The sequence below is a fragment of the Tachyglossus aculeatus genome, chromosome 2 (genome assembly GCF_015852505.1).
Source record: "Tachyglossus aculeatus isolate mTacAcu1 chromosome 2, mTacAcu1.pri, whole genome shotgun sequence".
In the NCBI taxonomy this organism is placed as follows: domain Eukaryota; kingdom Metazoa; phylum Chordata; class Mammalia; order Monotremata; family Tachyglossidae; genus Tachyglossus; species Tachyglossus aculeatus.
In genome coordinates this window covers 124,253,423-124,281,366 of record NC_052067.1, presented here as the reverse complement: position 1 = coordinate 124,281,366, position 27,944 = coordinate 124,253,423, and the positions used below count along the sequence as shown (strand labels likewise).

The window sequence follows — 27,944 nt, the reverse complement described above, 5'->3', positions numbered from 1 at the left end:
AGAGTGGAAAATAACTTTAGTGTAAAAACACAAGGACACAGTAAGATGTCTGAATTAAAAGTAAACAGTCCATATCAAAACCAGAACACTTCTCAGGCACTTTTGCGGATTATCTGATGCAGACAGTTTATTTAGCGATTCCAGGTGACATCTCTGGCTGAGAGATTGAAGGCTAAGGTATAAGCAGCAGTAGCAGTAATTGTATTTATCACTACTATTGTAGAAAGTGAACAGAAGGGAAGTAGGGAGGAAAAAAAAGACAGGAGTCAAAGATGGAAATGTTTGATTCTTTTTCATTTCAAAGTGAATGTTAATGGGAAAAATGACTTTTTTAAAACCTTGAACTAATGTAAAAAGAGTTGTAATTTAATTTCTATTACACCTCATTTCTATTTCTATAGGTCTGACAGCAGCAGCAGCTGCAGCTGCAGCTGCTACCAACGCAGCCATAGCAGAAGCAATGAAGGTGAAAAAAATCAAATTAGAAGCTATGACCAACTATCATGCCAGCAATAACCAGCATGGGGCAGATTCTGAAAATGGAGATATGAATTCAAGTGTTGGTAAGTTTGAAAAATATTCTTCAAATTTTTGCCCCTCAATTTGCATTAACTGTCATTTTATTTTATTGCAAAAATAAGAAAATCTTGACAGACCACATTTATAGTTTCAGTCTGAGAAATCCTTAGCACATTTTGAAGTCACCATGTTGTTTTTGTGACAAGTAAGTTTTATAATTATTTTTTACCATTATGATAGCATTCTTTTCTCTGCAGTTTATTGAAGGCACTGGCTAATGCTTTCCATGAAAGAAAGCAATTTGATCGCTCAGAATTCATTTCTCAAAGTACAGGTATGATGACAGATGAAAGTGTCAAAGAAAAATTTAACCATGTCTCTTTTTCAACATACTGGATATCAACTTAAGGTAATTCACTACAGTGGCATTGCTTGAGAGCAAAACATTATCACTTTAATTTTACTCTCCTGAAAAAAGAAAACTTATAAAGCTGGTAAATTATGGCCTCACTTAAACGTTACCAATTTTTTTTCTACATCATTTTAAAAGTGTATTTATTTAAACTGGTGAGAGGTGGAATTTTTTACTATTACTATTTTCACAACAAAAGCCTGATCCACAAAGCCTGATCCATTTTGTCTCGCTGAATACACTTTAAACACATTAACTTTGGGTGGAAAAAATAGTTACTCATCATTGTGTGTGCATAAAATAATCTCCCTTTTTGTGCCTCAACATTGACTGGATCCTGTTTTATCACGTGTAAACAATGCTCACAGAATAATTTAACAAAAAAAAAAATAAGGAACCATATATAAATCTCAAGATCCTGAATTCAGATTGCTTATATAAAGGAACAAAATAGTTTATGACAGTCCTTTCATTTTTCATACAATTGTTAAATAGAGCAATGTGAACTTGCCTGCCATATATGCAGGGCATTCTAACTGAACACTTGCAAGAGTTCAATAGAATTACAAGACCACCAGGAAGATTACAATCTAATATGGGAGATGGTCAACAAGTTATATTTAGGAAGAGAAGCATAGAGTATATACTATATAGTATATACAATTTATGTACAAAAGTGTTATGGGGGGATGCAAGTTTAAAAGTGTTTGGGAAACTTGAAAGTGCTGATGTGGCTTCTTAGACATACAAAGTAGGAAGATTAGAAATTAATAAGGGGCAGTTATCTGGAAAAGATGTGATACCTGAAAGACTTTGAAGGTGGGAAGAATTGTATACCTATTTGATATAAAGTTGGCAGGGCAATTCCAGTTGGAGAGGAAGGTTTAAGCAAGAGGGTGGAACTGTAAGGAGATGAATTTAAGAAGAATGAGGCTGGGGTATAATGCAGAATAATAATAATGATGGCATTTGTAAAGTGTTTACTATGTGCCAAGCACTGTTCTAAGCACTGGGGTAGATATAAGGTAATCAAGTGACCCATGTGGGGCTCATAGTCTCAACCCCCATTTTCTAGATGAGGTAACTGAAGCCCAGAGAATTATAATGATAATAGTAATAATAATAATTGTGGTATTTGGTAAGCGCTTACTATGTATCAAGCACTGTTCTGAGTGCTGGGGTAGATACAGAGTAATCAGGTTGTCCTATATGGGGCTCATACTTTAATCCCCATTTTACAGATGAGGTAACTGAGGCACAGAGAAGTGAAGTGACTTGCCCAGGGTCACATAGCAGACAAGTGGTGGAGCTGCGATTAGAACCCATGACCTCTGACTCGCTCTTCAGGGTTCTTTCTACTGAGCCATGAAGAAGAGGGTGGATGAGCAGTATGAAAACAGTCCTTATAGTCAATGATTGATGGGAGTCCCACTTGATGCAGATAGGAATGAGCAATACTGGAGATTTTTGGAACATGGGAACATGTGTGCCAAATAATGTTCAGATAATGATCTAGGCAACGGAGTGAAATATGGACTGGAGAGAGGAAATCTTGGTGGTCTGCAAGAAAGCTGTGACCAGTGCCTGCACCAGTTAGCTGGCCACTTAGAAAGGAGAGATCCTAGAAGAGTCATACAAAAACAACTAGTCAACAGGATTTGGTGACAGACTGAATATGGGGTTGAAGAGAAGTTGGATAATGCCTTTTTTTTTACATTGCTTGACAGACGAAATATTGTAGACTGTCTACCAACTCTGTTTATTGTACTCTCTAGTGCCTTTTCTTACACTCCTTGGCAGTTGAAATACCATAGACTGTGTCTGTCAACTTTGCTACATTGCACGATCACAACCTCTTAGTAAAGTATTCTGCACACAGCAAGCACTTAATAAATAGGATTGATTGATTATTGAGAGGAGAAAAAAATTATTCCTTCTTTCACGTGATAAGAAATAAAGTGAAATTGAAAGTGTGTGGATTTCAAAGACAAGTTCTCAGGCAGATATATATATATATTTAAATATGTATCACTAATTAAATTATTTTATTAAAATATCAAGAAATTATGAAATAAAGAACCTTCCTGTTCTGGTAATAATGAAAGTAAAACTTTCAGTGTAGTTGGAAGAAAGAAGTTCAATGGCAGCTGCAGGATCAAGTTAAGGGAAAGTTAATGAAACTTTAACAGGGAGAGCATTGACAGCTTGGCCTGTAAAGAGAATATGGAGAACGTTGACAATAGGGTAGAAACATTTCCTGGAAAGAGGAGAGGAAAATGTGTGTGGGAAATACAGCAGTAATGCTAGAAGATCCAAATTATTGGGGACAGTTGGGTAGGGACCGTCGCTATATGTTGCCAACTTGTACTTCCCAAGCGCTTAGTACAATGCTCTGCACACAGTAAGCGCTCAATAAATATGATTGAATGAATGAATGAATGAAAAACAAAGTTCTCTCCCCACTCTACCACCTAAAAGAGAAGACTGGGCCCCCTGCAATCACATGAAAGAGTGCCAAGGAACTTGGCCTGCCCTCCTCCCTGGGTTTCCCTTTTGATACTTTGATATTCAGGCAGATAGCTGGTCTCAGAAGGACATTGATTTTCAACTAATAGTTTCACTGTATTATGGCATTGCTATAAATAAATAAATTCCGATATGTACATAAGTGCTGTGGAGCTGGGGGAGGGGTGGTGGTGAATAAAATGAACAAGTCAGGGTGACACAAAAGGGAGTGAAATAGGGAGAGTAACTGTCCGTTGAAGGTCATTGAAAGTTGATGAAGACAGCAGATAGGTAAGATGGAGTCATATGGTGTGAGAATCTTGTAGCTGATTGTGAGGACTTCTTGTTTAATGTGAAGAAACTCAGGAAGCCATTAGAAGGTTTGGAGGAAAGGGAAGATGTGGATAGAATAATGCTTTAGGAAAATGGTTTGTGTAGCAGTGGGAATATAGATCGAAGATGGTGAGATGAGTGAGAAGACAAATGTAATGGTCTGGACAAGGCACGATCACTGACAAAAAGGACGATTCCTTTTTAAAGTTGGTATAGACTCATAGGTGAGAGGGATTAGGTTTTCAGAAACCAATTTTATTTGAAAATGAGTAGTTTTATTTCATCATCATGACTACATTCATGGTCAATCAGTAAATGGTATGTCTCAAAACCTACTGAGTGCAACAGATATAAAACATGCATTCTCTCCTCACAAAGGGCTTACCTTCGAATTGGAATTATTTTGGTCATCACCCTCAAATATTATGAGTTGCATCCAAAGCTAGATAAAATCTCCCAGGAGCTGGGGAAAAGGCCATCTCTCAGAGGCCTTCCTTCCCCGTCAACGGAAAGGTGAGATTTCCCTGTCAGTGAATGCACTGAGTGGAGTCACACTGAGACAAAAGGAAAAGTCTCAGAACTGGAAATATCCTGCAATCCCAGGATTTCACCAACTGCTGATGCAACCATCCTGCTACAAGGAACCCGACTGTGACCCTGGCCAGAGTGAGAGATTAGGAGTGTGTGTAGCTCGTGAATCAGCAAGGAAGCAACAATCCAAACTCAACTCTGGCAAAATAGAATAGCCAAAAATCACAACCTGAGCACCCATAGAAAGCCAATTTTGGACTGGGCTGTGGTTACGGGATGAGACTGAGCTAGACTTGTGTGAATCACTTATTTATTTATTTACTTATTTATTTATTTATATTAATTTCTATCTCCCCATCAAACCCGTAAGCTCGCTATGGGCATGGAATGTGTCAACCAACTCTGTTGTACTGTACTCTCCCAAGCACATAGTACAGTGCTCTCCACATAATTAGCACTCAGTGAATATGATTGATTGGTTGATAGATTGATGATGGTGTGAGTGAGAAAGAATGTTTTGGCAATCCAGCTGCCAAGACATCACCTGCCCCTATTCCCAACACATCCAAAACATCCCAGCTCCAGTGGATTTTATCAGCACTTGGGGTCAGGAAGGGAGACAGGGAAACAAAGCCTATCAGCCCAAAGCATGACTTCTGTCAGGAATTAGCAGCTTAATGGGCAGGGTCCCCTTGAAAAATCATCCAGCATCTACTTGGTCCCTCTCTGTTCTCCGTTGGAAGAGAATAAAAGGACCACAGTTATAGTGGTGGAGTCAGGCAGGGTACAACTCTAGCAGCTCCTGGGAGCTGGAGATGAACTCCAAGCCTGAAGCTTCAGTCCGTCTCCCAGTTACCTCACCACTCCTCTGACAGCTGCCCTCTCCTTTGGGGAAGGAGTGTGGTCTGGTGGAAGGAAAATGAGCCTTGGAGTCAGTGGACCTGGGTTCTAATCATGCACTGTCACTAATTGGCTCTGTAACCTTGGACAAGTCCCTATATCCAGTCTCCAGGCTTCAATTTACTCATCTGTAAATAGAGGATGAGATAACCATTGTCTCTCCTTCTTTGAACATGAGCCCAATTTGAGCCCAACCTGATTGATATTCTTAGTCCAGCAGATGGCATATAGTAAGTACTTAATAAATAAAACAATTATTATCATGGTTATTATAATTATTAAATAAAAAATGGTCACCATGCACATGCTGTGTCAGAGGGAGGGGAAGAGATTAAGAGACGGTAATAACAGACCAGTGCTAGTGGCACGTTGACCTTCCAGTGATGTGCATGAGCGCTGCCATTTTATGAAGTCTTTTGGGGGCTTTGTGTCTACGTGGTTAAGTTCAGGGCTCCTTCAGTCACCATCTGAAGTGACAGCCAATTGAGCAACATGTCCCTCTGTTGAAGGGCATCCTAGCCCACCACACACCATTCATCAAATCCTCATACCTGCCTCATTTTAGTATGGGCACTTTACAAAGAAAGTCAGACAATTAGTCATCCCTCATTTTGCATTTCAGTATATCAATGCTAAATGCAACTATATTTGACATTAGAATTGTTTGGGTAAGTCTACAATATTTAATTGATTTGAAGAAAAATATGTTAATAATATGTCCCTGAAAACTATTGCTTAGTGTAAGGTTTAAGGTGGGGGACTCAGACTGTGAAGTACTTATCCTTAGGACTATTATGCCTTAAGAGGTCAGTGATTTGTTAATTTCAAAAAAAAAAATGAAACTTGGACTTGACAATACCATTAATATTATTTTTATAAAATTTGTGGTGCTCTATAATGCCAAAAGCAATCACATTGATTTAATGGACAATCAGGGTGGTTTGGGCTTGATCATTAGCATGGGTAACTGTTTGGGGCCAGTTATAATGAGAAGCTGTGCGTTTTGTAAATGTTTGTGTTAAGATGCTGAAAGGAACATTCTGAATGTTGCATCACCAAATACATCCCATATTAAGGAATAGTTTGATTTTTAAAAGCAGAAACTTAAAATGGTTCATATACATATACCTATTATTTTAAGTATCACCAAAAGGCAGACCAAAGATAATTAAGCAGATTTATTATTGCTATACATGATTAATATCAACTAGAAGCAAGAATTTTCAGCCAAACACCCAGGAGTAGTTTGAAAATTATTTTCTTCTTCCAGATTTAAAATGATTGAATTACGATCAATGTCCATTTTCTTGATTGAGATATTCATGTCCCTTTTAAAAACCTACCCACAAACAACTTTTTCATATATGTTGACCTTTTTCATATAGATTATTTCATAATGGACCTTATTCATATATTTGAATGAACATCTAAAAGTTGTGAAGTGTTGAATAATAATAACTGTGGTATTTGTTAAGCTCATACTATGTATCAGGCACCGTACTAAGTTCTGGGGTGGATACAAGCAGGGGTTAGGCACAGGCCATGGGCCAGAAGTGGAGCTCCCAGTCTCAATTCCCATTTTACAGAAGAGGGAACTGAGGCCCAGAGAAGTGAAGTGACTTCCCAAGGTCACACAGCAGAGAAGTGGCAGAGTTGGGATTAGAACTCATGACCTTCTAACTCATTGGCCTGTGCTCTATCCACTACATCGTGCTGCTTCAACTAATAACTATTAACAGAGACATGTTTTGAATGTCCCTTATACCCACTCATTTAATTCACTGGATAAACAATTCCTGTTTGTGGAGAAATCAAATGACACTCTCAAATGTTTTGTTTTCAACCCAGTAGTATGGGAGTTTTTAAATCTACATGTCACAGAAAATTCTTCTGCCAATGGTGATTTCCCCATTCGAAAGTTTGCTTTCAAGCTTTCCTCTACCTCTTTCACTTGATAATTTTATAATTCCCTTTAAGTCATGCCTTAGATTTTCAATGCTGGAGATTCCTCCCTAGAAGCTGGGCTGAACCTAAACAACCAAAACCAAAACCAAAACAACAAAAAAACACTACCAACTTCCTGATATGGGAGCTATGTCATCATCATGGTTATGAAAGTATGTAAACCCTCAGGAATATCTCATTTAAGAGCTATAAATGCTCAAATTTAGGCGAGATGTGCCTGAAATAAGGAACCAGTGGGCTTTTAAAAATCAGGATATATCAGTTGCCATGGATTGAAAAATCCTGTTTAGGATAATGATGGTTTCGGGCCAACCAGAAAGTTAATACAGATGAACAATTATTTTACCTAAATTTGACTACTTGAAGAACTCAGATATACTTAAATAATTTCTAGTAAGTGTCCACTGTAATGTTTCATGTTCATTTGGAGTTTGTGATGCTCCTTATTATTCATGGAACATTCTAATAATGATCAATATACATCATATATTAAATGTGTAATTAATCATATATAATGCTAGCATATATGCATGGGGAAAAAGATGAATGCACAATGCAATTTATTTATAGTAATACCAATGATAATCAGAGGGTTTGGTAATTGTTTAGTCCCTTAAGAATCGGGGCCCCCAGTACAGCCTTCCCCCAACATAAACAACATAAGCTTTTGATTATTACCTTCTAAATGACCACTGGTCCTGGCCTAAGAGGTGGTTTTTCACATAGAGTGAAATGTCCACTATTTGAATAAAACCTGAAGTTACAGATCTTTTAATTGGAGGGGATGTTGGTTCAGTCCATCAACAATTGATCAGTCAATAGCACTTACCTAGTGCTTCCTATGTGCAGAGCACTATAATGAGCACACAGAAGGCTAAGAATCAATCAATCATATTTATTGAGCGCTTACTGTGTGCAGACCACTGTACTAAGCGCTTGGGAAGTACAAGTTGGCAACATATAGAGACAGTCCCTACCAAGAATCATCTCCATCTCCAGTACTTTATGGGTTAGGCTGAAAATGCATTGGCAGCTATATCCTATGTGCCAGGCCCTGGCTATCCTGTTCCATCTCTGAGCTCAGGTTCCCTTGTCCTGGAGTATTGTTAGCTGTAAGAGTTACCCCCTTCTGTTCTCTGGCCTTCATTTAGAGATTTCTCGCTCTATATAGACATTCATTAGTCATTTTGTGTATTTTTTATTACTGAATAGCATTTAGTTGCAGGCTAATTGCAGTGTTTTAACTTTTTCCTTCAAAGGTCAGCTAGAAAATAAAAAGAGTTAAACAAAGCCCATAATACAAATAAATAATTATTCTACAGTCCCAATTTTACATAATAACCTTGAGTTCACATACTGCAACAGAATGATCACTTTAGAAAAAACGAAAAAAAAAGGACCGTAGATAGATCAAAGCAAGACTTGTAGCACACTGAGTAAAATATATGGCCGTTGACGCCTTTCTCCCCCATCCACAATCAATTGGATTCTTTTAGTTTAATATTTACTTGCTAAGATGAGATGCTAGTCTGCGTGGTGATAAACAGTCTGCTCCTGGCATCTGAAGGTGACCTGTCAGTTCATATGGACAAATCTCCTGCTTACTGAAATGTACAAAATAAATCATTAAAGCAGGCAGGTGCTCATTCCCAGATTTAAATCACCATAGATTTATGATTTGAATTAATGCTTCATTTGGTCATAGAAATAGATGCTGAGACAAATGATATGCACTGGTTGGGGCCTCCATACTGTAGCCATCCTAATATTGATTACTGAGATGTCTTTGCAATCTCTTGTTTATATCAAGTACTGTCTTGTGACAGGTTGGCTGATATAAGCTACATTGCAGATAAGAAGGAAAAATGTCCTGGATTACTTTTAGTGGCAATACTACCCACAACAAGCTGGCCAGATAAATTACTCTTTTTTTTTTTGTTTTAAAGACTCTCTTCATAAGCCGAATTTAGAAATCAACTGCTTTCCAAACTATGGTCTTATAAATGTGCAATTTAAAAACAATAACACCCAAGGTCAAACTTTTGAAATGTGTTATATTGTGGGCAACTGTTTCCATATTTCTCGAGTCATTCACACAGTATAGAAATTAGGATTAATCTTGAGTATTTTATTTCTAATGCAAGAAAATTGAATTTCAGGTATCATTCTCATATTGCAAATGTATTGATACAATGAGAGTCCCTTAATTGTTTTCCTGACATTTATACATTTGCTGAACTAATATCTTCTCCCATTAACCAGTGGCAGCAAAAGGAAAATGCTCTTAGAGCCAAATACTTTAAACATAATTCCTTTTTGCATACGTTTGTGGATGATTAATACCAAGAAACAAGAAAAAGACGAGGGTTCCTTCTGCTAAAATTCTACATACGAAAATACCATATACACAAATTAAAGAATACTCTGAGGATTTGAGAGGACCTCTGCCACTACCTAAGATGTGACTCATAGAACTGGTAAACAGCCATCAACAATAGTAAATTGCTTGCTTAGTAGGAAATGAGTTCATATCTATTCAAAGTGTGATCTCAAAACAGATGTCAAGAAAATCTCATTGTTTAAACTACATTCATACCTCCCAAACTGCTATTATTTCTTTAAGGAAGTGAGGCAATCATAAAGACCTTGGCGTTTTCTCTTTTTAAACCATTTGGAAACAGACATTTTGTTCATACCGTGATCTCTAAACAATTAAAAAATATGTGGAAAGTTCAGGGGACTCAAAGTTTAAAGGTTACTTTTCACCTATACTAACTAGGAACTGTTAAGCTGGAGGATCTCAACAATGTCTGTGAACCACAGTTTAATATTAACAGTTGCTCTCCTTTACACTGCCCTGTCCCTTCTCCAAAATAGTTAGACAGCTGGGAAGATAAAATTATCTCGCCCAATTGACCTTTTCCCTACCCCTTTCTCCTCTGCTACATTAGAACAGTTCCAACTAGTCATATCCTCTCTCCAAATGCACGTGTCTGAATGGAAAGAATTACCTTTATGGTTTGGGGGGAAAAAAAATGTCCCAGAGACCTTGAGAAAGCAAATAAAAGGAAACCGAAAACACAGGCCATGTCTTTGCAAGTTGTGCATTGAATTCTCTGTCTTGACAATGTTAATGAACCTCAAATCCTTCCTATAATTAGATGAGGGAATTGCTTATATTTTCAAACAGATGATGCTGCTATAATGAAACGATTGACAGGGAATTTAAGAGTGTCTACAGTAGTCATTTGGTTTCTGCTTTAAAAAAAAGTTTAAAAAGAAGATTGGCTTTAGACACAGGTCCTAGGAGAGGTAGTAATTTACATAGCATGCTATGACAGGTGTCTTTGTATAGCAAGGCAATAAAATGAAAGAGCAGTAGAATGATGGGCAGGTATAGCAGTTTTTTGGGGAGGGGTGTCCTAGGCTTTTTCTGCTTAGGTTCTTTAAAAGGGGCCGAGACTCAAGAGATGGAGCCGGATTGAGTGCACAGCTGTAACTGCTGATGAGCTAATTGCTCCTTATCTCTCAGCCCCATTCATCTTCATTTTTTACCAATTACTGAGAATTATCTGTGTTCTCAGTTGGATATGAGAGTTAATCCTTTTTGGTTAAGCTGGCAGTACTGTGAGCAGATTTCAAATCGTAGGGTGAAAAAGCCAGAGTAAAGCTTGCTCTAAAACTGTCTGCAGTTCAATTACAGTATCACTGATTCATAAGAAATATGTTACTGTTTAACAGATTAAACATAGAAAGTTTTTTTTTAACTTTATAAATGCTTCCCTCCAAAGCATTACAATGGGCTTTAAGGCCGCCCACCTAGCCTCCTGAAAAAATATTAACTACTTTAACAACTTAGAGATTGCCTCCATTGTTAGAAATTTAATAAAATGCTACATAGGCATGGCCTATTAGGGCAAAACTCCCAAATGACACCAAGTCATCTGCGACTGGACCACATGTAAAACATCAGTTATTTGTTTCAAAAGATCAATCAATCACAAATATTTATTGAGTGCCTTCATATGCTTCATATGCATATGCCGAGCCCTGTTTTCAGTGCTTGGAGGGAGTATAGCAACAGCCATTGACACTATCCATGACTTCAGGGACTTTGTAATCTAATGTGGGGAGACAGACAGAGGTAAATTATTTACAAATAGTAGGAACAGGAGATTAAGTGAGAATATAAGCAGGGACAGCAGGGATCTGTAAGGATAAAATGGACTAATATGAATGAATATACACTCTCACATTATGACTGAGGAGGGGTGAAAATGTTTACCCGTGGGTGACTACTACTATGGTTTAATGTGTTAGGATGCATGGTGCATATCATGGTGCATCTTGGAACTATTAATTATCCATAATTTTAAAAGTACTATGAGTCTGAGAGGGCATCACATGCCCAGCATCACATGCACAGCATCCGATATTCTTATATTTGGAACTTAAATTGGCACCTATTCTTACTATCTTGAATATTACCCTACTTTTCAGTATGCCTGTAACAGTTTCATTAACAAAACAGCCACTCTGATATTGTAATCTGGAGAGCACTTAGCAAATTTATAAAGGGATTAGCAGAGGCATCAGTGCTTTCATATTAGATAGAAAAGAGAATTGAAAAGTTGAAACATTTGCCAAGTGTATTTGATTGAATCATTTTTTCCCCAAGGAATTCCTGTGAATTTATGTGAAATTTCATTCTTTATAAAATTCCCATTTTAATAACAAATTTACAATACATCGAATATAGAAAATACATTTTCCTACTTCTCATCCTCTTTTAACTTATACAAATCAGGTAACAAGATACAGATTATTCTGAGATGTTGATCAGATGAGCCAGGAGAGAAAAATGTTTTTCCATTAGATTTGTTTATCAATTAAAATTAAAAAAATTAATTCATTTTAAATAAAAAAGTATTTGTAACATTTTTGGAATGATGCCTGAATCACAATCATTTATTTCTCCAATTTCATTTTTTTTAATCACATTAGGAAATCATCTGTATGACTAATTTTTTTCAGATATTTTAGTATACATTTAATATTGTTAAAATCACACTTCTGTAATCATTTCCTTATTCTTGAGGGAAGATGACAAATACAGTTAGAAAATGTCAAACCCACCTACCTGTTTTTTGCTTTGATATTGTATATTACCACTAATGACTAGGTAATGAAGTAAACATGATACTTCAAACATATCACAATAAGAAATGTTAAATTATTGTATCAGTTTCTAAATCTTATTATTGATCACATGATTACACACAACAAAGTTGTTGGAAGGACATACCTCTAAATAGGACTGCCAGCTGAGTAGTGTCTCATATCATTTTAACTAAAAGTTTTACATCTATGAGACTGTAAACGTACAACTGTGACAAAGAGCCTTCATAAAATTATCATTAATGTCGTACCTTGCAAAACCAGATGTGACATTAAAGAGCCACATACAAGGAAAAAATATGTGAAACGCTAAAATAAATATGGATTCATTTTTGGTGAAAAGGAGAGTTGTACAAATGTTAGGACACCAGGAGCATCTTACTTTAAATTGCTATTATAATTCTTCAGTATTTTTTCCATTTTCTATCCTTCTTATTTCACAAATCGCAAATAAACTAATTAGTGAACACACCCATTTCATGTTATTTTACCGTGGAAAAAATGCTTAATTCTGAGAACAGCCATGATATAACCTGATTGTTTTAAAACAAAATGATTTAATAAGTTTGCTTATGTAGCACCCATTTACAAGCATCTGAATCTGAACCTGAAATGGCTTTGATCTTGCTCAGTGCTTTGGAGAAAACACATATTTTGAGGAAGGTCTCCCATGAAATAATTACAGAATATCAAATTAAATTATATAGTTCACCTATAAATGGATCTGCCATAGAGCAGAGCAAATTGTTACAATTTACATTTGAGCAGAGTGTAACACAACTGACCTAAATCACATAATAATTAACCCAATGCCAAAAAGTTGTCAATTAATTTAATATAAAATGATATGGCATGTATACTGGCTGTACTATTTGGCCAGAAGAAATGAAAAAAAAAATGTCATCTGATAGACGGGAGAATAAAAGGAAGGATTTAAACACGGTTTTCTTTAACGGCAGGCCATAATTGAAACACAGACCCTTACATTTGTTCAGTGCTGAGAGAATTACTAGTTTGATAATGATTAGGAATGTTGTTATTAAAACAGTATGTGCAGTTCATTTTCAACAGTTTTGAATTAGAGTCTGCACTAATGAAACGGATACGGTTTCTTTCACAAAGGGCAGATCTGTTAGTTAATATAGCTGCAGCAGTGCCTTGTGGACCATGCCTTTAGCTCTATTTGTATTTCACAGCATGATAAGCAAAGAGTGTTGATTTTCAAGGATCCCGCTGATGAAAGGTAATGGCATTATCACATCTTTATCTCAAAAACAGAATAGAGAGGTAAATGATTTTTTTTTTCTGTTTGCTATTGCCACAAAAGATCTCTCAGTAAGAAAGCCTTTTTATTTCTTTAAATCATTTTAGCCTTGGAAATGATATGTTATTATTTAATGTCTGCACAGCAAGCCTGAGAACACCTAATAGCGAATGGATTGGAAGTGAAGTGCCTCCTGCTCACAGATATGGATCAGCTCAGTCACACGCTGTACCAGCTGTCATCTCTGCCATACTGCTGTGATTTAATTAGTCTGTTTATGTCCTTTCTAATAATATTTCCATCTCTATGAAAGGGCAAAAGCGACAGGGACTTCTTCCCTCTCTTGCTCCACAGACTGAGGAATGTGGCCTATATCTGATAGGCAGAGTTGCAGGATAGAATCACCATTTCTGTCCCTTCAAGCTGTTGATAAATTGTTCAGCCAAGAAGTGTACTTAGTTCCTTGGGGTCATCTGTGGGCTGGGGGCTACAGTCATCATAGGGACAAAGAAAAGTAACTAAATACAGTCCAGTGAAGTTAAGAGCAATTGACAAAGACATGTGAAGTCCTGGGTTCTGCTCACTTTGTTACACAGCTAAAATATTGGGGTCAGTACATTTAAAGAACTTTCGTTTATAACCACACGGCAAGTTTGAGAACATTTGATTATTTCCATATTCTTGATGTCACCCCCATGTTGCTAATAAGCATACTTATAGAAAGGAATGCTTAAAGGACTTCCACTACGCTGTTCTTTGTTATATATGTAGCTATGTATATAGAGGTAGATATAGCTAGAAATATGTAGACCTAGCTGTAGAGATAGACCTATCGAGAAAGTTGAAAGATAGCTTGAAGATACTAAAAATCGTACAGACATTGAGAAGTTAATTGTATATCCGCCAACTTGTGGTATATAATTGTGATATTAAGTGCTTACTATGTGCCGAGCACTGTACTAAGCACTAAGTGGATACTAGCAAATGGGGTTGGACCCAGTTCCTGTCGCACATGGGGCACACAGTCTCAATCCCCATTTGACAGAATAGGTAACTGCGGGACAGAGAAGTGAAGTGACTTGTCCAAGGTCACACAGCAGACATGTGATGGAGCAGGGATTAGAACCCAAGACCTTCTGACTCCCATGGCCATACTCTATCCACTATGTCATACTGCTCCTCCACAGATACTCACATACACGGAGGGAACATTTAGGTACTCTGGAATTCATTAACAGGCAACTGTGAAATTGCCAGTGATTTAAAACCCTAAATCCTAGCCAAAGAGCCTTCAATTCTCTTGTTCCAAGTCATCGGGGACTAGTCAATCAACCCACTCCAGGGACTGGTAACTGGAAGCCTGTGGAGAAAGTGTTACCTGTGGCACCCCACGTCTCCTCTGCAATCTGAGCTTCTCCTGTAGCCCCTATTATAATCAGACACCAAATCTCTACAATATTGAATATGTTCTTAATATGGTAGCAACCAAAGCAAATCCAAGTTAAACCTGAATCTAATACTGTTTCTCATCCAGGATCCTCTGTACTTCCCTATAAGTAATCCAGGGCTCATGTTCTTCTTCCCCTCAGGGGCAGGAGCCTTGCTACTCCAGAATCCTGGCTGCTGGGCTCCCAACTTCTAAGGATTCCCCCAGGGCTCCTCTCTGATCTCTCCCTGTGACCTGCATCTGTCCAGGGTCCACAGTTTTCCCCATGTACTGCTCTTCCAGGCCAACAGCTCACTTTCCCCCTCTTCTAAAAATGTCCAAAGGGGGTCCTTTTTCCCCGAACATGGCCTCTCTTCTTCCTCCACAATTCTTCTCTATGAATGATTGTGATTCATGTTGTGATTCACCAAACTTTGTCCTCACTGTACTTTTTTTTTTCAATTGCATTTGTCAAGCACTTTCTTCGGGCCAGGAACTCTAATAAACTATGGGGTAGATACAAGACAATCAGTTTGGACACAGTCCATATCCCAAATGGGATTCAGTCTTAATTATTTTACAGATGAGGTAACTGAGGCACAGAGGTGTTAAGTGATCTGCCCAGGGTCACACAATAGAGGACTGGAATTAGAAGCCAGGTCCTTCTGACTCGCAGGCCAGTGTTTTATCCAGTTAGGCCATTCGCTTTCTTAGTTGTGGGTGGCCAGTGGAACTCATCACAGAAACTACTAACAGGAAGCACTCAATACATATAATTGACTGATTGATTGCATTTTAAAATGAAATATAGTAAGATTGTGAATGCCATGTGGGACAGGAACTGAGTTCAAGCTGATTATCTTGTATCTAGCCCAGCCTTTTGAACAGTACTTGGCACATAGTAATCACTTACCGAATACCATTAAAAAAAAAAAAAGAAATGAACTCAATGTTTCAAAAAGCCCATTGAAATATTTTGTTTTTTTAAGTCTTGTTTTTAGATCTTTCTACTTCCTAATTATTTTCATACATCTTCATAGTTTCTACTTCTGTCCATAAATTGTTTTCAAAATTCTTCTGTATTTTAAATGATTGCATAAGTAAATTTATACACACGGGTCCACAGGAATAAAAAATGTAGGTTAAGCCAGAACTTAGTTCCATGGATGGGAATTTTACCCACTCATCAAAATATGGGCATCACTATAGTATTATTTGCCAACTATTCATCATTTTTTTGTTTTATATTAGAATCAGAAAACTTCTGAGGGTTAAAAGAACATTTACTCCAGACTTATGTGTATATTTGATAACTTAGAGTTATTCTCCAGATTTTCTGCAACAGTGAGGGAAAACTTTTTCGGTAAAGTTGTTCTTCAACTCCCTAAAGTCGGGGCCATTTAATAAGGACATTAAATTATTTTAAACTGCATCGTTCTGAAGATGTTTCCCCCTCACCCTATGACCGTTTTCACTCTATTCTCTGCCTGGCTGAGAGGCATGGTACTCAGAGAAGGAAACTCAGAAAGCTCCGAAAGGCCTAGGGAGAAACAAAATACTACAGCATCTATGAACTGTAGAAGAAATGCAACTTCTGATGGCAACTGAAATCCATCTCCAGGAAGCAATGCATGACTCACTTCTTTTCCTCACAATCTGACTTTCACCAAGGCTAAAATTGGCAAAATACTTGTCAGTGCCATACTAAGAAATACTAAGAAATTCTAATACTGTTCTTCATCATTGATACTAAGAGGCTTTAGAGACTGGCATTTTCCTTTTCTTTTCTAAAATGACCATCTTAATTTTAGTGTGGGCCTGGAACCCATATCAAAGACTGATAAATTATACCCAGTGGGTTGAGTATGACATCTGTGGGGATGTCGCCAGTGAATAATGATGCTAGTCTTAAGAAAATGTCAGTTCTTTTAATTGTGCAGTAAAGGTTGGGATTTTCAAACTTGTTGACAATTTCAGGCAATGTGAGAAATTCAGGATTTAGGAGTTGGTGATGAGCTATTAAAGAACACGAGCTATAGATAGTATTGTGCCCATTCAAAAATGGGCAACTGCATATTTAGGAAACTGATTACTGGAGACACACTCACAGAATCCTAGTTTCTTTAAAGAGAGAATATAAAGAGTCATTATGAATCATGAAAAGTTCATCGAAATTGGAATCTAAGGGAATGACTATTTTCATCAGGTGGAGAGAGTTTATTTTTAGTTGTGATCCTTCATATCAAAAATAGACTGTTTTTTTAATATTATTTATATTAACAGTTGACACCAAAGCACAAACATATAATCCATTAGTTTATAGTCTTCCTGTAATGTTATGTCTTGATGATTAGGTAATCTTGACAGATATATTTTTGGCATCTGAAAATTTACAAATGAGCATTTGACAGTATTTTTTATTTTTGTATAAATGAGTTGTGAGATGTGTGATTGCATGATGATGTACTCAGTTATTCCTTTTACTAATCTCTGTCACTTTGGATTTATAAAGGGAACTGAGTGACCTTTGAAACTATGATGGAAATAGAGATAAACATGACTTGAAAGGACAAACCAATTAATATCAATGTGTTTGTTACGTATGTAGGAAAAAATTTCAATCCTTAGCTATCTATGCATTCCTTGTGGATGCATTTGAGATAGGTACAGCATTTAAAGCAGTTTCCATACTACATTGATCTGTGTACTTCATCGTCATAAGGATTAGGAAGTAAGATTTCAAAACAAATTACCAAAATTTATAATAGCTTGGAAAAAGGACCTTTTGTTATCAGTGAAACTTTGCAATTAAATACACGTACTACTGCTTTAATAGTGAGTAAACATGATATTGAACAGAAATATTTTTGTCAAGAAAATCATCACCCTTTTTGTCATTCATTTTATCTATTTATAATTGATTTCCTGACCCACCCTTACAGAATTGTTTTCAAAATCCTAATGTAGGATTTCTAAGTGCAGTGTCATTCATATCTGTCTTGTAATGATGGAAACAATTATCCTGAGAAGAATAAATGTTCAGATCATTTCTTATATGGAGAGCAGTACCTGAAATCTATCCCTATATCCATCTCTGCATCTAAGCACTTAGTATAGTGTTCTGCCAAGAGTAGGTGCTTAATAAGCACTATTAATTTATTGATGTGGCAATCTCATTATGATCTTTTTTTGCTCTTTTCCATCTTTCCTTTATTTTTTCCACCATTCCATTTCTCCCTCTTCTATTCTCTTCCTTCTACTCTCCCTTCTCATCCCTCTTCTTTACTCTCTGAATTTCCACTTTGTCTTTCCTTTCCCTTTTCCCTTTCTCACCCTCTCATCCTTCTCTCCTATTTTTTCTCTTCCATTTCCTCCTCCTTCCTTCTCTTTCTCCAAATGCTCTGTTCTATTTTCTTATATTCCCTCCATGCTCTGAAAATGGTAAGCTTTCAATAAATACGGTTGAACAATGACTAAGTGCCATTTTTCTCCAACTTTTCCCTCTTTCATTTTCCCTGTACACTCAGTCTTCCTTCTTCCTTTCCTTTCTACCCTGCCCTTCTGATTTTCCATCTACCCTTTTCATCCTTGTCACTTTTCTCCTGTCCACATTCTCTATTCCCCTCCTTCTACCTAATGTTCCTCTAATTCACTTCAGACTGCTCATGCAATGTGTTCTCCAAAACCCTTAATCATTGAATATGATCGCTTCAATATTAAGGTTTCTCAATATTGTCATGATTAACAACAAGGTAAAAAGAAATACTAGTCTGCTATTTTGTAACACTGATATTGAAAGCCGTTCACTACTAATTGATTTTTCAAAGAGTTCCTTGGAAAAGTGAACTCAGAAATGTTTAGAAGTGCCTTGGAAACATTCCAGAGCATTTACTGCAAAGCATAACTAGGCAGTTTTTAAAACCTCACTGCAACTGAGAAAGATGTGCTGTATTTGTAGTTCAATCCCACCAGTGCACTTACACACTATGCATATTTTCAGTATTCTAAAGACAATTGGCCTAAATTATTGTTTTTATTATGATTTTAATAATTTATATTATTAAATTATTATTTATCTTATGGAGGAATGTGCCCCTTGTGGGAACGAAGCAGAGATGCTGGACACAGGGAAGTAAAGGGATATTTGTATCTATGTAAACATAGTACTGTTTTCTGTTAGTTTGGATTTAACTCTTATAAAGAAAAATATCTGGTGCTTCACTTTGGTATTTGCTTTATCTCCAATTTATGGCAAATATTCTCGCATTTTCTGTCTGATGCCTTTCACTATTCTGGATTTTGTGTTTCATCATTGAGATACTAAAACTAAAAAATGTCCTTTGTTGGGGTGTGGAAAGTATAAGGGGAAAGTCCTCAGACAACTGAGAAATTAATGGAAATGACATTCGTTCTCTTTTAACAAAAGAGCAGACCAATGATAACGGGTAACATTGACCAAAAGCAATTACTTTAAAAGGATACTGCTAAGTATTTGAGAAAAATGATTCCTTTGACTAGTTGTTTGTCAGGTTCTGTGTGGTTTTTATTGATTGCTTTTAAATATATAGCTTTCGTGATTGAACATGCTTCTCTTTATACTGCAAAGTACATCTTCTTCTACTGACTCTATCTTCCTGTGAATGATAACAGATACATTTACACAGAAAACAAATTCAACCTCAGATTATTCCCAAACTGTTTTATAAATTATTAATGGTTTTATTTTCTATTGTTCAATCATCTGTGCAACTAATTCACAGATATAGGTGATGGATTTATTTTTTAAGGTAGCTTTTCTGTTATGTGTCCAATCTGTGCCACAAGCTGTTCTGCTATTGTAAAGAGCAAAACTGGAAAAAAAAAATAAAAAAGAAAACAAAATTGAGGCATTCCTCTTTGAACAGAATACAGAAGACTTTTTAAAAAATATATGCCTTTTGCTTCTTACAAGCAATCATTTCTCCCTAACTGTAGTAGTACGTGGGATTAGATATGATTTTTGTACACTTGTGCTGAGTGGGTAGCTCCATTTTCAGCCCAAAACTGACAATATGATTATGGAAACAGCACTAGTATGGAGAGGTTCTAAATAGGTAAAAAAAATAGAGGAAGGGAAATACAGTGATCTCTAATAAGCAGAAACACATCACCAAATGAGTAGAGAAAGCCAACAAGGCAAAATGATAGATGTCCAAAAGTGAATGTCAGAAAAATGGAGCCAATGATGAGATTTTTCTCCTCCCTTAGCTCTGCCAAAATGCACCTTTAAGTAGAATTACAACCGTATTCACCATCAGTGGTATTTATTGAATGCTTACTGAGTACTAAGCTTTTGGGATAGTACCGAGTTGGTAGACACATTCCCTATCGTACCCAAAGTCTGGAGTATGTCTATATAAACTCAATCCAAATCTCTTAACAATGTACTATTATCTTTGTGTTAGCATGATCAACAAGGTATAAGATTAGTTAAATAATAGCTCTTAGAGATGTTGAGTTTCAGATGGTCTTTGAATGAAGAGAGAGACAGTTGACAAAGCAAGGTAGGGTGGATGTTATATATGACTGGAAACGCATGAGTAATGTGAGAGTCATGAGAAAGGAAAGGATAAAACATCAACTTGGGAACAATGAAGAGTGCATACTATATGGTAACAGGAGAAAACAATGGAAGGACAAGACATTGAATCCAATAGATAGGAGTCTAGCTGTCAAGTCCCTTGCTCTGAGGTCTTAAATAGAAAGAAGAATAAGGCTGTGAAGTCTGTGGGTCAAGATAATAATAATAATTGGGGTATTTGGTAAGCACTTACTATGTGTCCAGCACTGTACTAAGCGCTGGGGTGAATACAAGCAAATGAGGTTGGACCCAGTCCCTGTCCCTGTATATTAGCCCCTATTGTACAGATTAGGTAACTGAGGCATAGAGAAGTTAAAGGTCACACAATAGACAAGTGGCAGAGCTATGATTGGAACCCAGGTCCTTCTGACTTGCAAGCTCTTATGCTCTATCCACTAGTCCATTCTGCATTACTATTGATCCAGAACATGGGATCCGGATTGAATTTAGTGGGATTGAGTTCACCAGCTCTAAAGAAAATGTGGGGGTTGGACACAAGGGGGAAGACCAGAAACGCTAGGACAACCATAAGTAAGTTTCAAATTTCTCCTGCACATGCAGGATGCTAAATCAATCCTGGGGAAAGTCCAACATTTGCAACAGTACATTAGGGCAAATTGGAACAAGTGTAGAAGCAGTTGACATCAGCCTGTTTTGCCTCTTTGGTTTTATATATGGACTATTTGTGTTTTCAAGATAGTGTGCTCTGAAGACTAATGAAGGGGATGGGTGTGGTGAATAGGAAATTGATATTTGGCATATTCCACAAGTTTAAGACACCAGGGCCAATCCGGGAATAATAATAATAATAATAATAATAATAATAATAATAATAATAATAATAATAATAATAATGGCATTTGTTAAGTGCTTACTATGTGCAAAGCACTGTTCTAAGCACTGGGGGGAATATAAGGTGATCAGGTCATCCCATGTGGGGCTCACAGTCTTAATCCCCATTTTACAGGTGAGGTAACTGAGGCTCAGAGAAGTGAAGTGACTTGCCTCAAGTCACACAGCAGACATGGGGCAGAGCCGGGATCAGAACCCATGACCTCTGACTCCCAAGCCAGGGATCTCATTGGCTTGTGGCTTTAGACTATACAAAAGAAAATTATTTTCACACTGTGGGTGGAATATGTGTTCCACAGAAAGCTGTGCAATCCCCCCCACAGCCCTCTCTGCACAAAAAAGTAAACACATTTATATAGGATAAATGTGGAATGGGATACATTCAGAATGAGAAGTCCACAATGGGTTATTAAGGAATAGCTAAAGTTCTAGAAAAGTCTGGACCTGAGAGTCAGAGGACCTGGGTTTTAATCTGTCCTATTCAGGCACTGTCCTGCCTGCTGTGTGACCTTAGGAAAGTCACTAAATTTCACTGTGCCTTAGTTCCTCATCTTTAAATTGGAGATTAATTACCTGTTCTCCTTCCTATTTAGATTGTGAATCCCATGTAATAGTGACTGTGTTCAACCTGATTATCTTGTATTTAGCCCAACGCCTAGTGTAGTGCTTTGCACATAGTAAACACTTTAACAGGTGCCACAGTATTTATTTTTACATGTTTATCCAGGCAGTTGGACATCAATAAGAGCGATGACATGTATCTGTGAAACATTCTTTGTTAAACGTTGTGGAGGCATAAGGAGAAGACATCCAATTTGTGAATCTGTATTCATATTTTCAACCACAGAAAACCTAAACATGATCACCCTAGCCATGTAGTTAAATGCCTTCAGGATCCTAATTTGAAAAAGGGGAAAAAAAGTCATTTTTTAAAATTAATTCTGCAATCCAGGTGTTTTGCAAATCTGGTAATGATAGAAGGACATAACGCTCAGGCACTTCTGAAATAACTATTCATAAAACCTTTGATGAAACTAGAACTTTTCAGTTCTTTACTTTCAGTAAAAGGTGAAAATAAGGAATGGTAAGGTTAGGAATGGTAATGGTAAGGAATGGTTAGTGCTAAGGGAGCACTAACTATATAATCAGAGCTAGAAAGACATCAGAAGGTCATCAGGCAGTTCAGCTTCCAGCTTCCAGAAATTGTTGATTTGGAACTGAAAGTAGATAATTTTTAGAATTTTGAATGCAATTTTAACTTGTTTTAGGAGATTTTATGATTATTTTATCATTGTTCGCATTCCCTGGTGCTAGCTGGCTTCACTTCAGCCTCTGTCAAGTCATTCCCAGAGTATTTTGTTGGATTAACTCCATGATGTGGTACATAATTATCTGCAAGTCATCTTCTGTATATTCCTCAAGAGCACAGTCATCATCTTATAATCATTCTGTTGGTTGCCTCAAAGACTGTCAACAATGTTCATTGTCTCTTTAGTTTAAGTAGTTACTTGGTGGATCCAAACAATTCTGACAACAGGTTTTGGGCCCCTCACTGCATACTCAAATATGGAAACACAGTATTGTTGGAGAGGGTTTAGAGTCTAATTACTGAAAGTAGAACACAGGGCTAGAAGATCATTGAAATTTTATTGCCATCTTCCCAGGGTTCCCTCCTTGTGTGTGGTGAACATGGCATTATGTGCACCCTTCTGCAGTGATGGGGAAGGTTTGGTGGCAATTAATATATTCATTCATTCATTCATTCACTCATTCATTCAATCATATTTATTGAGTGTTTACTGTGTGCAGAGCACTATACTGAGCGCTTGGGAAGTACAAGTTGGCAACATATAGAGACGGTACCTACCCAACAGTGGGCTCACAGTCTAGAAGGGGGAGACAGAGAACAAAACAAAACATATAAACAAAATAAAATAAATAGAATAAGCGTGTACAAATAATAAATAAATAGAGTAATAAGTACATACAAACATATATACATACATACAGGTGCTGTGGGGAGGGGAAGGAGGTAAGGCAGGGGGATGGGTAGGGGGAGGAGGGGGAGAGGAAGGAGGGGGCTCAGTCTGGGAAGGCCTCCTGGAGGAGGTGAGCTCTCAGTAGGGCCTTGAAGGGAGGAAGAGAGCTAGCTTGGCGGATATGCGGAGGGAGGGAATTCCAGGCCAGGGGGAAGAGGTGGGCCGGGGGTCGACGGCGGGACAGGCGAGAACGAGGCACAGTGAGGAGATTAGGAGGAGCGGAGGGTGCGGGCTTGGCTGTAGGAGGAGAGAAGGGAGGTGAGGTAGAATGGGGCGAGGAGATGGAGATCCTTGAAGCCGAGGGTGAGGAGTTTCTGCCTGATGCGCAGATTGATTGGTAGCCACTGGAGATTTTTGAGGAGGGGAGTAACATGCCCAGAGTGTTTCTGGACAAAGACAATCCAGGCAGCGGCATGAAGTATAGACTGAAATGGGGAGAGACAGGAGGATGGGAGGTCGAAGAGGAGGCTGATACAGTAATCCAGATGATATAGGATGAGAGCTTGAACAAGCAGGGTAGTGGGTTGGATGGAGAGGAAAGGGCGGATCTTGGCAATGTTGCAGAGGTGAGACCAGCAGGTTTTGGTGACGGCTTGGATGTGAAGGGTGAACGAGAGAGCGGGGTCGAGGATGACACCAAGGTTGCGGGCTTGTGAGACGGGAAGGATGGTAGTGCCATCAACAGTGATGGGAAAGTCAGGGAGAGGGCAGGGTTTGGGATGGAAGACAAGGAGTTCAGTCTTAGACATGTTGAGCTTTAGGTGGTGGGCAGACATCCAGATGGAGATGTCCTGAAGGCAGGAGGAGACGCGAGCCTGGAGGGAGGGGGAGAGAGCAGGGGCAGAGATGTAGATTTGGGTGTCATCAGCATAGAGATGATAGTTGAAGCCGTGGGAGCAAATGAGGTCACCAAGGGATTGAGTGTAGATCAAGAACAGAAGGGGACCAAGAACTGAACCTTGAGGAACCCCTACAGTAAGGGGATGGGAGGGGGAGGAGGAGCCCGCAAAAGAGACTGAGAATGAAATATAGCCTGTGATATCTTCAATCTTAGAATTTTACCACAACATATTTTCATCATCTCCATCTTCATGTTCTGATGTCAGAATGAGCCATAAGATGTTCATGGTCCCTTTCTTGCTTTTTTGAAAGTAGATTTTTAATCACAGAGCTATTTTCATCAGTCATTAATTGTTCCAGGTACCAACATACGAAGCCACTAAAAACTGGTAACCCTACTATTAATTAATTACCACTCAGCTAGATACTTTAGGCCAAAAGAGCCTGAGGAGTGAAAAGTATTCTTTTAGGCGGGCAGCCTTGGTAGATAGATCACAGCACCTGGGAGTCAGAAGGTCATGGTTCTAATCCCAGCCTCGCCACTTTTCTGCTGTGTGACCTGAGGGCAAGTCACTTCACTTCTCTGTGCTTCAGTTACCTCATCTGTAGAATGGGGATTGAAACTGTGAGCCCCACATGGCTGTTGGGTAGGGACCGTCTCTATATGTTGCCAACTTGTACTTCCCAAGCCCTCAGTACAGTGCTCTGCACACAGTAAGCGCTCAATAAATACGATTGAATGAATGAATGAATGAATGACAGGGACTGTATCCAACTTAGCACTTAGTACGGTGGCTGGCAAAATTAAGCGTTTAACAAATACCATAATATTATTATTATTATTATTATTATTATTATTACCCTCCTTTCTATGAATTGAGTAGTTCCATTCTCTCTGATCTACTTCCTGGATACTGTTTTGATATTTTAGACTTTACCTAAAGAGCTGCCCGCCCTCTTTTCCAAAAGCATAGGGACTCTAGCACAGGTCTCAAGGCTGATACAGGAAAGAATTAGTTCAGCCCCTATTTTCACTGCATTTCATTGGTGTCATCTTCTTGCTTCACCATGAGTTTACCCTACTAGGTAGTGTCTTTGACAAGATTGCATTCACTGTTCACAGTGGTACTTTTAAGGGCTCCACATGCCATAACATCATGCCATAATAAATATATCTACTCATAGGCATAACTCTTTTCTCCAAGAGTTAGACACTGATAGTTTGGGAACCATTTTTTGATACGTTATTGAAGTGGTGAGCATGTTTGGAGTAACTCAATTTTATTGGATGAGTTTATCTTTCAAGCTTAGCTCTTGGGCCATTGTAGTATAATCAATGTGCTCTGCACAAAGTAAGCACTTATGATTACATGATAGAATGAATGAGTGTGATGAAGGAACACAGATCACTTAAGATTTTTACCCTATGAGCGTAAAACTGGTTATAAGTTTATTCAGCTCACATAAGACATCCATTAATTGGCCCTTAATAAGCTTGGTTTAATTGGGATTTAAAAAAAGAACAGTGGTCATTAACATTAGCCAGATTAAAACTGTTAATTACCTCTGAAAGATAAAGTAATAGGTGATGGAAAGGATCTAAAATGGAGTACCAGTTCTTCATATCTTCATATATGAAATAAAAAATGATAGATGGTTACATTATGTTTATACAGGTATGCAAATTGTATACGGTGAATTTGATCTGACATCAATTTGTGTTTAAAATGTGACATTTTAAATATAAAATTTCAGTATACAAGTATTATGAAGTCTCTAAAAATGGATGGTTTTTATTAGTAGCTAGTTAAATTTTGGTGAAATTAGATCACCTACTGTGTTCGAAATACTAAATTCTGCTTTTCGATATCACTCATTCAGTTTGTCTTCCTTTTTAAATTTTTATTTATCATCCTATCATTTAGAGTGTTTATCTCAATAATATGAGATATTATTGAGACTGAGTCCCTTCCTTCCTCTCCCCCTCGTCCCCCTCTCCATCCCCCCCATCTTACCTCCTTCCCTTCCCCACAGCACCTGTATATATGTATATATGTTTGTACATATTTATTACTCTATTTATTTATTTATTTATTTATTTTACTTGTACATATCTATCCTATTTATTTTATTTTGTTAATATGTTTGGTTTTGTTCTCTGTCTCCCCCTTTTAGACTGTGAGCCCACTGTTGGGTAGGGACTGTCTCTATATGTTGCCAATTTGTACTTCCCAAGCGCTTAGTACAGTGCTCTGCACATAGTAAGCGCTCAATAAATATGATTGATGATGATGATGAATAATATCAAAACTGACTACCTACTATTTAGTTCAGTTTACCTTGTCCATTCATTCTACTCTCACACAGAGACAACTGCCAATTTCTGCCATGTTTTTTTGGTTTGTTTTGGTACAGTATTTCTGAATTCACTCCTTCCTCCTTGCCACAATTGCTAACAAGCACTGGTCTTGCCAATAGTGGAGGGACTATTGCCATCTCATTGGTGTCATTAATGTCCAGTTACTCTCCCCTCCAATAAACTCATATGTTACTGCTGCTGAAGATACGTCTTGAAATATCTAAAGTCTACTTCCCTCTTCACTTCAAAATCCTCCATTTGTCCAGTGCCTCTTAACAGTTCACAACTGACTTCAAGGCTCTTTACCCTCTGGTCCCATCTTATTAATAATAATAATAATGATAATGGCATTTGTTAAGCGCTTACTATGTGCCCAGCACTGTTCTAAGTGCTGGGGGGGGAATACAAGGTAATCAGGTTGTCCCCTGTGGGGCTCACAGTCTTAATCCCTATTTTACAGGTGAAGTAACTGAGGCCCAGAGACGTGAAATGACTTGCCCAGAGTCACACAGCAGACCAGTGGCGGAGGCGGGTTTAGAACCCATGATTCTGACTCCCAAGCCCGCTCTTTCCACTGAGCCATGCTGCTTCCCTTTCCTATTTGTTCTCTTCTTCTGCTATTATCCAATTCTCTGTCTTTGCTCCTCCCCTTCTAGGCATTTCTCACTCTTGACTCTCGCTTCCTTTGCTCACTCAAACTGTTCTCAAATATTTATTTGATCAATCAAAGGTATTCATTAAATGAGTACTTACGGTGTGCAGAGCATTGTACAAACCCTTTTGTACAATGGGAAGAAGCAATATCTAAGAGTCAGGGGACCAGGGTTCCGATCTCAGCTCGGCCACTTTCCCCGTTACGTGGCCAGGGAAAAGTCATTTAACTTCTTTTGTGCTTCGGTTTTCTCATCTGTCAAGTGGAATTTAAATCCTATCCCCTGCTGCTTAGATTATGAGCCCTATATGTTTTATATCTACTCCAGGTCTTAATAGTGTTTGGCACACAGTAAGTGTTGAATAAATATAATGATGATAATAGCAATTATCAAGGGGTTCGTGGTTAGTCAAATAGGCTTGTAACACCCTCTGTCTACATCTTACAGACCCAGCTCTCCCTGCATTAAGATTACTACTGCTACTACTGATAATAATTATACTACTACTAGTATACTACTACTATGAGAAGCAGCGTGGCTCAGATGAG

The 27,944-nt window shown here is 37.8% G+C and overlaps 1 protein-coding gene across 1 annotated transcript in view; it reads left to right on the top strand.

The window, feature by feature from the left end:
• The window catches only part of DACH1 (dachshund family transcription factor 1), a 487,827-nt gene that overhangs the window by 249,520 nt on the left and 210,363 nt on the right, over window positions 1–27,944 (top strand). The window contains 1 exon segment of the mRNA XM_038741718.1: window positions 402–563. Within this exon segment, the coding sequence (XP_038597646.1) occupies window positions 402–563 (162 nt within the window).